The sequence below is a fragment of the Artibeus jamaicensis genome, unplaced genomic scaffold (genome assembly GCF_021234435.1).
Source record: "Artibeus jamaicensis isolate MK-2021 breed Jamaican fruit bat unplaced genomic scaffold, CSHL_Jam_final scaffold_1964, whole genome shotgun sequence".
Lineage (NCBI taxonomy): Eukaryota > Metazoa > Chordata > Mammalia > Chiroptera > Phyllostomidae > Artibeus > Artibeus jamaicensis.
In genome coordinates, this window is record NW_026522030.1 from 8,162,254 (window position 1) to 8,174,484 (window position 12,231).

General features: G+C 40.5%; 1 protein-coding gene across 11 annotated transcripts in view; it reads right to left on the bottom strand.

Moving 5' to 3' along the window:
• KIAA1958 (KIAA1958 ortholog) overlaps window positions 1-12,231 on the bottom strand; it is a 146,269-nt gene that overhangs the window by 87,113 nt on the left and 46,925 nt on the right. For 10 of the 11 annotated variants that reach the window (XR_005083557.2, XR_008389896.1, XM_053656150.1 and 7 more), the window contains one exon: window positions 9,589-10,783. Coding sequence is in view for 9 of the 11 variants with exons in the window: in XM_053656150.1 (XP_053512125.1) it covers window positions 9,589-10,759 (1,171 nt within the window). In the remaining 2 variants the exon portion in view is untranslated. Of the gene's footprint in view, window positions 1-9,588; window positions 10,784-11,126; window positions 11,326-12,231 lie in introns of all 11 variants that reach the window. The other variant, XM_053656149.1, reaches the window with a different exon arrangement.

A 12,231-nucleotide genomic window follows, 5' to 3' on the forward strand; every position in this document is an offset into this window, starting at 1 on the left:
GTATTCACATTTTAAAATATACAGAAAGTATACAGAATATTACCACAGATCAGAGGGCTTTTTATAAATTAACTTTAATTCTACGTCAATCCTGTAAAACAGATACACTGTTTTCTTCCTTTTACAGGTGAGAAGGCTAAACCGCAGGGAGGTTAAGTAACTGCCAAAGTCACCGGGAAAACGTGCGGCAGAGCTGGGATCTGAATCCGGGCAACTGTGTGTCTGGATTTCCAAAATGAAGCCCTGTGCTTGTATCTGCCTCTTGCACAACCCAAACTCATGTTCCTTCAGACTTAAATCTGTCATTCAGATTTAACACTAATATGAATATTTTGTTATATTTTTGTTTTTTATTATAAACAAAATAATTTTACTAGTTACTTGCGGAGTCTCTGTCACATCCAAACTATCAAGGACTATGTATGCCAAGATAAGCAATCCAGCTGCATATGTCTTACACATTTCATAATATCAGTCAATATATATTTAATACATCAGTCATTCTATCTATTCCAGTTTAATCCTCTTTAAAATGCAATGCTCAGATTTCTTCTCACATAAGACAGCCTTCTAATTTTAATATTTTTACATGTTTTTACAAGTAAAAGTTAGAGATAGAGTTCAAGTTTCCTGCCCCCACACTCCCTCCTCCTCAAAGGTAACCACTATCGCGAGTCCGCAGTAACTGTCTTCACTTCGTGTTTCATAATTAATTCTGTGTGTTGCATGTGTGTGTAACATATACCAATACACAGTAATGTTTGTGTTTCTTAAGAAGGTATGGTGTTCTAAATTTCAATTCTTTTTATACTCATATCTAAACTATTCTGTAACTTTGTTTTCAAGATTCATCTAATAAATGCAGAATAAATGCAGCTGGCTGATGCATGTATTCCATTGAAAACTGTATCACATTAGCTACCGATAGACACTGGGGTGAGTACTTGGTTTTTTCCTTATTATCACAAAGTTGCAATGTACACCCTAGTGCATTTGTCCTTCTGAGGAACATATATATTGATATATATTCACATATATTTATGAAATTTTTTCTAGGGCAGATGCCTAGAAATTGAATTCCTAGTGACATGATAAGCACACCTCTAACTTTATCCGATACTGCAAACTACTCTCCAAAGTGGCCACACTAATTTATACTCCCACCAGCATGTCCTTTTTCCGTACTTCCAACATCACTTACAGCAGTTAAGGTTAATCATTTTTGCCTTTCTGCTGATACCACCTCATTGTTGTTTTAATTTGCATTCTCCTGATTACAAGTGAGGCTGGGCATTTTTCACGTATTAATTACATAGGTTTCTTCTTATTAGAGGAGCTTCATGACCTTTGCTTATTTCACTAGTGGATTGTTTGGCCCTTTCCCTGCTGGTGTGTGGCAGTTCTCTATACACTCTGTGAATGAATATTTTGGTTATGCACACCGACATAACCTGTGACAGCCCCCGTCCCAGCTAAGATTTTTATTTTGAGGCTGTCGGCATTTTCAGCGTTTTCCTTTCTGGTTCATGCTTTTCATGTGTCATGTTCAAAAACTCATCCTGACCCTAAAGCCATTTTGCAAGGTTTCCATCCGTTTTAAGTTTTCATTGGCTGGTCTGTTCTTGCGCCGATGTGTTATGACAGCTCTTTCACACAAAGTTCCTGTACATTGTGGGTGTTTGTACTGTTCCATTGTTCAATCCATCTTTGTGTCAGCCCACTCCACTTTAATCACTGTAGCTTTATAATAAGGTATATATGTTATATATAGTATGTTATATAAGTTATAATGGGCTTTCACTATTAGTAAAACTGTCTTTATAAAAACATAAATACCTTGAAAATATTAATACATGACAATATAGTCAATTCTTTTTCAAAAGAATGATGGTACTTAACCACATATCCCCTTCCCATACCTCTCCCCCAGTGTAGAAAACAAGGCTAAAAACTACTAATTTTAAAGTACTTTCTAAGAACTGCGTTGCAGGTAGGAAGGGGGTGCTCAGAAGCCAGGCGCCGGAGACACGGCCACGTCCGCCTCCTTCAATGCATCATGACTACAGGCTTTCCCCTACACACAGCAAAACCTAACACAAACCCCACCGCCACTCGGAGAATTGCTCTTTGCTCCATAGATGGGGAAGGGCACTGCGGCACTTAGGGGAGGGAAAATCTTGTGACACTCATAGAGGAGAGTCAAGAGCTGGAGACCTTCGGGGAGAGAAATAACAAGACCTTGTGATCCTCAGCAGAGGGTGGAAGGCAGCCTCCAAAAGGCTACGGCAAGGGGTGCTGACAGTACAGCTCAGAAAGGGTTCACGGAGTTCAGTAACACATTAGAGAGCCATGATTTCGTCAGGGTTTTCATGCGCTCTCCCATGGACATGCAGTCCCGTATCTTACTGGGTAGAAGGACTGACTTCTTCACTGCCAATTGGGTGAGTGGAGGAATGAAACCAGGTTATTGCTTTTAGATGAGGTTGCTAACATCAAGCAGTTAAGTCCTAGAAACTCCTGGGACCAAGTATGTTATTTTTCCCTAGGATGTGTTCTTCCTGTCAATTATTTACCAACACGATGGCCACATGCGTACCATGTGCAAGACACTGGGACTGGAGACAAGGATGCCATGTAGTTCCACTAAAACCTCCCTCAGCATTAACACAAGCACAAATAAATTAATTAAGCACCTAGTCCAATAACTTTCATCTAAGAGGCCCAATGAAATAAAGCTCATTCCCCTTCCCTGGACCCTACCAAACTTTCCTCATTACTACCACTACTGAGGTCAACTGAAGGAAATGAGGCAAGGAAAAAGAGAAATAATGGAAGGCAGAGAAAAAGAAGGAAGAAAAGAAATGACATACATGAGGCAATATAAAATGTCAATGTCCGGATTCCTAATGTCTTCTTTACTTGTGTGTGTAGCACAACCTTACTTGTGGGCTACCTCCTGGTGATTTTGCTGTTTAAATCCGCTTAGTAATATAATGTCCTTCCACAAGGGACCCAAGTAATATAATGTTCTTCCACAAGGGACCCATCTAGGAAATGGTAAAGAAATAAAACAGACCATTTCAGGAAACAGCAGTATCACGTGAATTGACATAAAAAAGGGTACACCTAAGGGAAAACTCATCATTCAAAATTAACTTTTACTATATATGCAACATGGTGGTAAGAAGTTCCAACTGGGATTTCTCTTATTTCCCAGAATGCCCTTAGAGCCCTGGGAGGGAAGCAAAGGCACTCAGTACCTCCTTCTCCCACTCTAGGCTCAGAGAATGTGTTACAAGGAAATGCCCCACGCAGGACACATTTCAGGAGAAACTCCCACTGGGAGAGGGGGGAAGGTTTAGTGTGAGAAGAAGCTACTATCTCTACCATCCTATGGGATGCTTGGACAGTTTGTACAGCAAGACAGCACACAGTAAGGAGCGTCATCATACCACTGGTTACCCGCCAAGGAGACGCCGTTTATTTTAGCTGAAAATACAAACCCAGTGGCAAAGAGAAAATTATTTTACTTTCCTGCAACACTTAGGAGAGGTGAATACCTTTCCTAGAACCTGATGCTATGTTCCTCCAGATTTGTTCTTAAAAAATGAAAGCCCAGTCTAAGCTAGCTCAGGCAGAAAGAGAATTGAATAAAGGCCATACAACTTCTCAGAACATCACTAAATCAGCCTTGGAGGTGTCTACAAATAATTCCCAGACCACACTACAGATTTGCTGTGGTGGGGACACCCCAGAAATCAACACTCTAGAGTGGGCCTCTGCCACTGGAACGACTGCTGGGAGGCTGCTCCTGCTGCCTCTAAAAACCGACTGTATTTGCCAAAACAGATTCTTCCAAGTCCTTCTGAATAGTCCGATGTGAGTGCACTTGACTCACAGGACTGCCCTCACTGAAGTACAAACGTGGGAAGCCAGTTTCTGGCCTTTCCAATGAGGGGTGCAGATGCACAAAGAAGGGAGTTCTCTCGCACAGGAAGCGTTCCGAGTTACTGGGTACCCAGATGAAACCACAGCGTGCCCCAGAATGCGGATGCTGCATTCCCCAGACAGCTGCTTTCTCAACTTCCGATGCAACAGAGATTTAAATTTATGACAAATGTCCAAATTAAAAACTTCAAAAATTAATAGAATCTAAGCTACTGGGAAACAGTCAATATTCTTCTAATAATGTATGTCTTTACTCATCAAAATTTGCTAAGATTTGGGTTGAGCAATATGATAGAACTGATGTGAAAATTAATAAGTTTATCCACACCTTGATTAAAATCTTGTCACTTTGTGAGTTTAGTTCCGAACAGAAATAAGGATGCCTTTTTCCATTAGGGGGATAGAATTTAAATGGCATCTTTAAAACTAAACAAAATGGAACAGTTTCTCTTTGTTTTGGCTGACTCAATAGTCACCTGTCAAATTATTTAAAAATATTATTCAAACAACAAACAAAACCCAAAGTGAATAGAAGGAAATAATAAAGATCAGAGCAGAAATAAACAAAACAGAGTCTAAAACAACAATGCAAAAGATCAATGAATCCAAGAACTGGTTCTCTGAAAAGATAAACAGGATTGAAAAACCTTTAACCAGACTCATCAAGACAAAATAGGAAGGACCCAAATAAATTCAGAAATGAAAGAGGAGAAGTAACAACTAACACCAAAGAAATACAAAAGACTCCAAGAAAATATTAATAGCAACCATATGCCAACAAATTCAACGACCTGGATAAAATGGATAAGCTCCTAGAAACACATGAGGTCTGTCCAGAAGGTATCCAGCCATGTAATATGAAAAACAGAGACATTTATTGAAGCTGCAAGATACAAGAAACATTGTACACAGGACAGTGATGCCTCAGGAAGTTGGACAATTCTCCCAAAATAGATTAAAGACTTAAATGTTAGACCCCAAACCATAAAAATCCTAGAAGAAAATATACACAGTAAAATCTCAGATATATTTTTATTTGTATATGAAAATATATATCTGTACGAATATATATTTATCCATAGCAATATTTTTTCTGATATATAGCTCAGGCAAGGAAAACAAAAAAGAAAATAAACAAATGGGACTACATCGAACTAAAGTTTTGCAGAGCAAAGGAAACCATCAACAAAATAAAAAGACAACCTATGGAATGGGAGAGTATGTTTGTTGATACATCTGATAAGGAGTTAATGTCCAAAATGTATAAAGATCTTATACAACTCAACAGCAAAAAAAAAAAAAAAAAAAATCTAATTAAAAAATAGAAAAAGGACCTGAGTAAATACTTCAAGGAGGACATACAGATGGCAAATAGACATATGAAACGATGCTCAATGTAACTAATCACCAGAAAAATGCAAATTAAAAACACAACGAGGTATCATCGCACACCAGTCAGAATGGCCATCATCAATAAATGACCAAACACCAAGTGCTGGTGAGGATGTGGATGGGGAGGAACCCCTTTGCGCTGTTGGCGGGGACGCAGACGGGTGCAGCCACTGCGGGAAGCAGTATGGAGAGATCTCAAAAAATTAAAAACGGAACTGCCTTATAACTCACTGTTTCCGCTTCTGGGAATTTATTTGAAGGAACCCAAAACACTGATTTGAAAGAACATACACACCCCTATGTCCATTGCAGCATTATTCACAATTACCAAGCTATGGCAGCAGTCCAAGTGTCCATCAGTAAATGAGTGGATAAAATAACTATGGGACATTTAGACAATGGAATACCACTCAGTCATAAAAAATAAGAAAATTCCACCCTTTGCAACAGCGTGGATGGACCCGGGGAACATTATGGCAAGTGAAATAAGCCAGTCAGAGAAATCCATATGATTTCGTTCATGTGGAATCTAGTGAACAACGTGAACTAACGAGCAAAATAGAGACAGACTCACTGATAGAGAGGCTGACAGCTCTGGGCAGTGAGGCAATTAGGGGGCGGAGGGATGGAGCAAAAAGCAAAAAAGGACTCATGGAAGTGGACAGCAGTGTGGTGATTGCAGGGCACAGGAAGGCACAAGGGGAATAAATGGTAATGAAAAAACATAATAAAAATAAATTAATTAAAGATAAAATATTGTCACCTGGCATGGTGAACCCACAATACAATATACAGATGATATATTACAGGATGGTACACCTGAAGCCTATATAATTACATTAACCAATGTCACCCCAAAAATTCAATAAAAAGGAAAAAAATAGTAAAATATTGCCCAGCAAAGCAATAAATAAATGTGCTATTCAAACATATGCAGTATTTCTGCAATGGTCTGTTAAAGACTCCAACCTATACACCACCCACTTTAAATGATTCTAGTTCTGCTCTGCCCTCATTCTTTCCAAATCTCTCTCCTCTGCTTAGTCCCAAGTAATGCTTCACATACTAACTGTGTAAGGTCCATCTGTGCACAGTCATTCACATATATTTGGATGTGCTGGGTTCTACATTTTTTAAAAAAATCTATGTTTAGAATGAAGACTATAAATACATAAAACTTTTCTAGCACAACTATTTACTATAAATAAATATGCAAAACAAATCAATAAAATTTTTATTGCACAAAGCCTAGTTTGGGCTCTGTGGAACAAGGTAAATTGTAAGTTAACTTTCTATGTTTCCCAAAGCATCAGAGTTTTATCTGTCCCATTGATGTTCTAAATCCAAATAGCATTTCCCTAAAGTTGACAGTATCTTAGCAATATAACATTTTCCCACAGAACAATGGATCAAAATATCTGCATCATTCCTTAGGAAATTCTCACCACCAGTTCTTCATATTGATTTTTCTTGAAGGTTCAATTCCAAGCCAAACTAATCCTTCCTGTAACAGTAAAGCCGAGTCACAGTTTAACAAGTGTCTATGTTACATGCCATCCCTGGCCATGTTGGCTTTTTATGGCTGTCTTAAAAGTGCAATTTCATTGAGAAAAGGGAAAAAACCTAAGAAAATGTCATCTATACAACATTAAGTAGATTAAAATATTTTTCCCGTAGGTTGAATTTCTTTTCCAAAATAATTACTCGGTGAGATACCCTTATTTGGTTTAACAAAGAGCCGGAATGTCTCATTCACTGTGCTCTAGGCAGATGCAAGTAAATCGTGCACCGTGCTTTGCAGGGGGAGTTAGTGGAAAGGTGTGCAACACAAATAACAGTCTTACCACGCTGCTTTGGTACACTGACTCACTTTGCAAAATGTAACTGTACCCTCAAATATAAATTAAATGAGAATGCAGAAAACTCTGTCAGGCTGTCTCCTATCTATTTTTTTTTAAGGTAGTGCTTGGGGGAGAGAAACAAATAAACCAGATTCACAGCAATTTAGGTGAAAAGGTATTACTCACGTCCTGTATGTATCAACAGTCAGATTTCCTAGTACTAAGACTTTCTCAACCTAATAAAGATAATATTGTGTCAAATGATGTGAAGATTAGCCAAAGACCATACTGTTATTAAATGACTGAAGTAAAACTTTAAAAAAAAGAAAGGGGGTAGAGAGAGAGGGGAGGAGAAAGTAGGGAGGAAGGGACAATTAATTCATGAATGGGAGAAAATATTTACAAATCATGTATCTGGTAAGGGACATACATTCTGAATGAATAAAGAGCTCTTACAGCTTGCCAATAAAAAGACAAGCTGATTGAAATGGGCAAAGGATTTGAATTTCTCAAAAGAAGATATACAAATGGTCAATAACCATGAGACTCAAAGTTCAACATCATTAGTCATAAGGGCAATGCAGAACAAAATCACAATGAGATACTACTTAACACAACAAACACAATGACTGATGTTTTAAAAACAGAAAATAACAAGCGTTGGTGAGCATGTGGAGAAAAAGGAACCTTTTACATGGCTGTTGAGATTGTCAAACGGTGGAGCCGCTTAAGAAAACAGTTTAAAGGCAGCTCTTCAGAAAGTTAAACATAGAGCCACCATATAACCCAGCATTTCTACTTCTAGGTAGTTGCCCAAGAGAAACAAAGATGTACGTCCATGCAAACAAACACTGGCACACAAATGTTATTAACAGCATTACTCACAACACCCCAAGACCGGAACAAATGAAATGTCTATTAACTGATGAAAGAAAAAAGCCATGGTATTATCCATACAATGAAATACTATTTTAGCAATAAAAAGGAAAGAAATGTTGACAGATGCTACAACATCAATTAATCTTTTAAAAAACTACACAAGTGCAAGAAGGGCATCACGAGAGGCTATAATGCGACTCCATTTGTAGGAAATATGCAGAAGAAGCAAATCGGTAGAGAAAGTAGGTTAGTGCTTTAACAGGGGCCGGGCGGAAGGAAAACCCATCTGGTACTGGGTATGGGGTTTCTTTCTGGGGTAATGAAAAAATTTTGAAATTAGATAGTGGTGATGGTTGCACACGCCTATGAATATACCAAAAACCACTGAAATGTGTACTTGGTAAGAGTGAATTTTATGGTTATGTGAATGATATCTCAAGAAAGCTAGTATTTTAAAATGAAAGAAAAAACTGAAAAACACAATTTCAAATCAAGATATATTTTCGATTGTATCTTTTATTATAATACCATGACTGTGTCAGGAAGAGCAGAAGTCCAGGTCCCCTTTGGGGATCTCAGGTTTGACACGTGCACTGGGAAAGCCTTTTGTAAAGCAACGTCCGGCCTTTTGCAGGACGTTCCGGGGAACAGGCACAGGTGCCTCAGGCCTCTCGGAAGCTTTTCCCAAAATCCTGACTTTCTTGACCTGGACTGAAATGAAACGAAAATGTGCCACAAATTTCTGCTTTCTCTATCCTCTGCATGTCTGTTTATCGTTGTCCATGTTTCTAACTCTGGTTCATTAGATTCAAATCATGAACCTAAAAGCATGACATCCAAACCCTCTTCCTATACTAACCCAGGCTAAGTTAAGCACTGAATGTTACAATTACAGAACAGTGGATATTAGAATCACATAAAACTATTTGCCTGTCCTCCCAATCCATTCTGGTTGGACTCATGTATTCCAGACATACAAGGTACCTGATTCCTTTAAATTTTGAAAGAAGAGATAAAATACTTAAAAAAAAAAAAAAAAAAACACCTGTCTTACACTGCCACACCAAATAAATAGAAATGCCAAGCTGGTTCAGACAAATTAATAATCATGGAAAAACATTAGGCCCATTTTCATTATATGCATAACTCAACATCATTTTGGCTTCAAACAGCAACCAAATACCTTGATACTAATAGGACAGCATAAAATTTTAAAAGTGAGTTCACTTATAAAAATGTGGCTGAAGATCAGATACAAACCTTAAACCTAGCCAAGCATTATCAACAGCAAAATCCTACAGCTGTCCTCCCAGCCTTGAGGTGTGTCAACTGGATGGACGGCCTCAACTCCAATTTCCTTTATAGCATCCCCTGGACGTAATCCATTCTACTATTTCTCTCTCTCTCTGAGAATAATAAAGATCTGATGTCTAGCAAACTGAGCCTATGGTTTTAGAAGTGCTGGCGGCGCAGAATTCTCTGATGCTCATGGATGAGGGACTCACTGTCACCTCCCGTGCCATCATACCTGGTATGCACTGCGCCATGGCCTCGGTGGTTATGGTTGGGGCCACCTGGGGCTGCTGCTGACTGGAGCTCACTTCTGGCTCTGTGTTAACTGAGGGAGAAAGGGCCACCTCACAGGAGGAGACCTGGCTGGGCAGGTGGGGCAGGAAATCTTCGGAAGCAACTTGCTCATCCTGTCCAGGCAGCTGCAGGGCAGACAAAGGGATGCTGATCTGTTTGTTAGGATGGGATGTGCTCACAGGCATCTGCATGGCCACCTGCTGGTTGGTGCCATGCGCACCGGACGGCACTCTGTTTGGTGAAGCCAGAGGTGCCCTGGCGGTCTTCTGGACCACTGGTCTGGACATCACAGAGGGGGATGCAGAAACACCATGTGGGTCCAGGTCTGTGCTGAGGGCAGATGTTACATGGGGAATTAGCTTAGCAGCCCCGACACAGGAGGGACCAGCGTGAGTCTGAGGCTTGGGTTTGGCCATCTGCGTCAACGACAGGGCTGGTCCGTCTACTCCTCCAGTTAGCTCTGCATTTGCCACAATGTAATAATCTTCAGGAATCTCTTGTTTGATTTTCTTGATGATGACATCACTGCTGCACTCATCGACCATCTGAGCCTGGGAGCTTGAATGGAGAGAAGACGGGACTATTCCGGGCCTTTTTCGAGCAATGCTTTGAGGCCTTTGGGGTGGGGGTTCAAAGTCACTATCCTCATCTGTAACAGAGGACTCACAAACCATGTCAAACAGGGTGTTTTCATCTTCATACTCTTCAACAGCTTCGTCCAGCTCAGAGGGCTCACTGCAATAAGAGAAGTCACAAGAGTCTCTGGTCCGATTACAGTCTAGCTTCGCTTTCACCGGTCTCCCAGGGTACCTTTCAACTGGGCTAGTTTGTGTCTCAGAGGGCACTCCGATTATACTGGGACTATCAGAGTTAAAACTTCTGTTATCCTGGAAACAGACCCTTTCCTGGGACCCAGCTCTGCAAGTAGCCGTCAGTGGCCAGTGATAAGCGTGCCCGGCACTGCAGCCCCACATTGCGGTCAGGTTCCCGTGGGAACCTTCCGAAAGCAAGTGCTTCAGGTTAGGAATGAGGCTGCAAATAGTCCCGTGGCTGTGGGCCCAGCTGACCAATTTGGACAGATTCTCAGATGAGGTATGAAGGCAGTCCTCCATGTTACAGGATCAGCAGTGTCTTTCCTAGAGGGAAACAATCCAAATAAAAAGCCGTTATTACCCAGGATATTCCCGTATCTCGATTACTTCCATTTCCTTGAACTACGATCATCATGTAGCATAAAAAAGAAATGCACTTCAAAACTGGATCCAGCTAGTATCACTGCGCATGGACAGGCACTGGAAAATACAGCAAAAAGTATGGTCGTCAGAGCTGAGAAAATTCTTATTACTTTCCTTTATTAGTGTCTGTATAACGAGAGAGAGCAAGTTGGTTAACCAGTAAAAAAGTGAGCCTTTTCACAGTACATTGTACTTCCCAAGTCACAGAGTAGTTCAGTCAACCCCTTAGTAATAAAATATGTACACTTTCTATTAACCAAGGTGGCGCACTAAGAGCTTCCCCCTCTGCCATCACGCATGTCCTTGCTAGAGGCAGGCAGAGTCAACCAAGGCTCAGATCCGTTCCAGGATGGATGTGAGAGAAGGGAAGTCAATCCACCAGTCCTCTGCTGGGCACCAGAAAGCAAACAACGCACCCAGGAGTCCGAGAAGGGCAATGGGAGCTAAATTTGGGAAGTAGGGAAGACGTTTTTAGTAGAGAAGGAAGAGCAGATTGGGAGAACCACTAGTGGGCAGGATCCTGCTGGGGTGGGGGCCCGGGCTGGCTATAGACCAAAGGTCTGAAATTCTATGTTGAAATACTTGTCTTTATTTGCTAATAATAAAAAATGCAATTAATACAAACATCTTAGGAATCATCTAAACGATCTCCTTATATCCTAGTACTGCAGTGTAACTTCAGCACCCCGTTCGTTACCTTTGTATCTCTGCTCACACTAGTGTCCACAGCCACCGAAAGCGCCATCGCTCTACTTCCAATTTCTTGGGAAACTTGTTCATGCTGCATCCAATTACCCAGACATCCCCGGGAGTCAGGCAAACAGGCCCTTACAGCAGCTACACAATCTACTAAGCAGTCACCTTAAAACTTCAGTTCCAGAGTTTCCTTTAACAGAAATCCATCCTATGACCATGCTTTTCAGTGGCATCGCTTCATTCAAATGCAGAATGACACCAAGTCACTAGGCACGGGGAAAACTGCCATGAACAAGACAGTCATGTCTGTGCTCATGTGGAATTCACCATGGCAGGATCACAGGGGCAAACATTAATTATATATGAAATAATTCTGTTGCAATTCTGATACGAATTTTGCAAAAGCAATGTGCTAAGAGAGCATAAAACCAGGGAGAATTGTTCTCTTCTGGGGGATCGGAGAAAGTTTCTCCGAGAAAGTGATATTTAAGTTAAGAGCTGAAGGATTAGCAGAAATTCACAGATGAAAAGGAAAAGGGATGGGGCTGAAGGAGAGAAGAGACTTCTAGGCATAAGGATAAGCACGAGCAAAGAAAGACTCTAAGGAAGGTTCTGGAACTCCCCCCATTATATGCCTACCCTCAGCCATATTC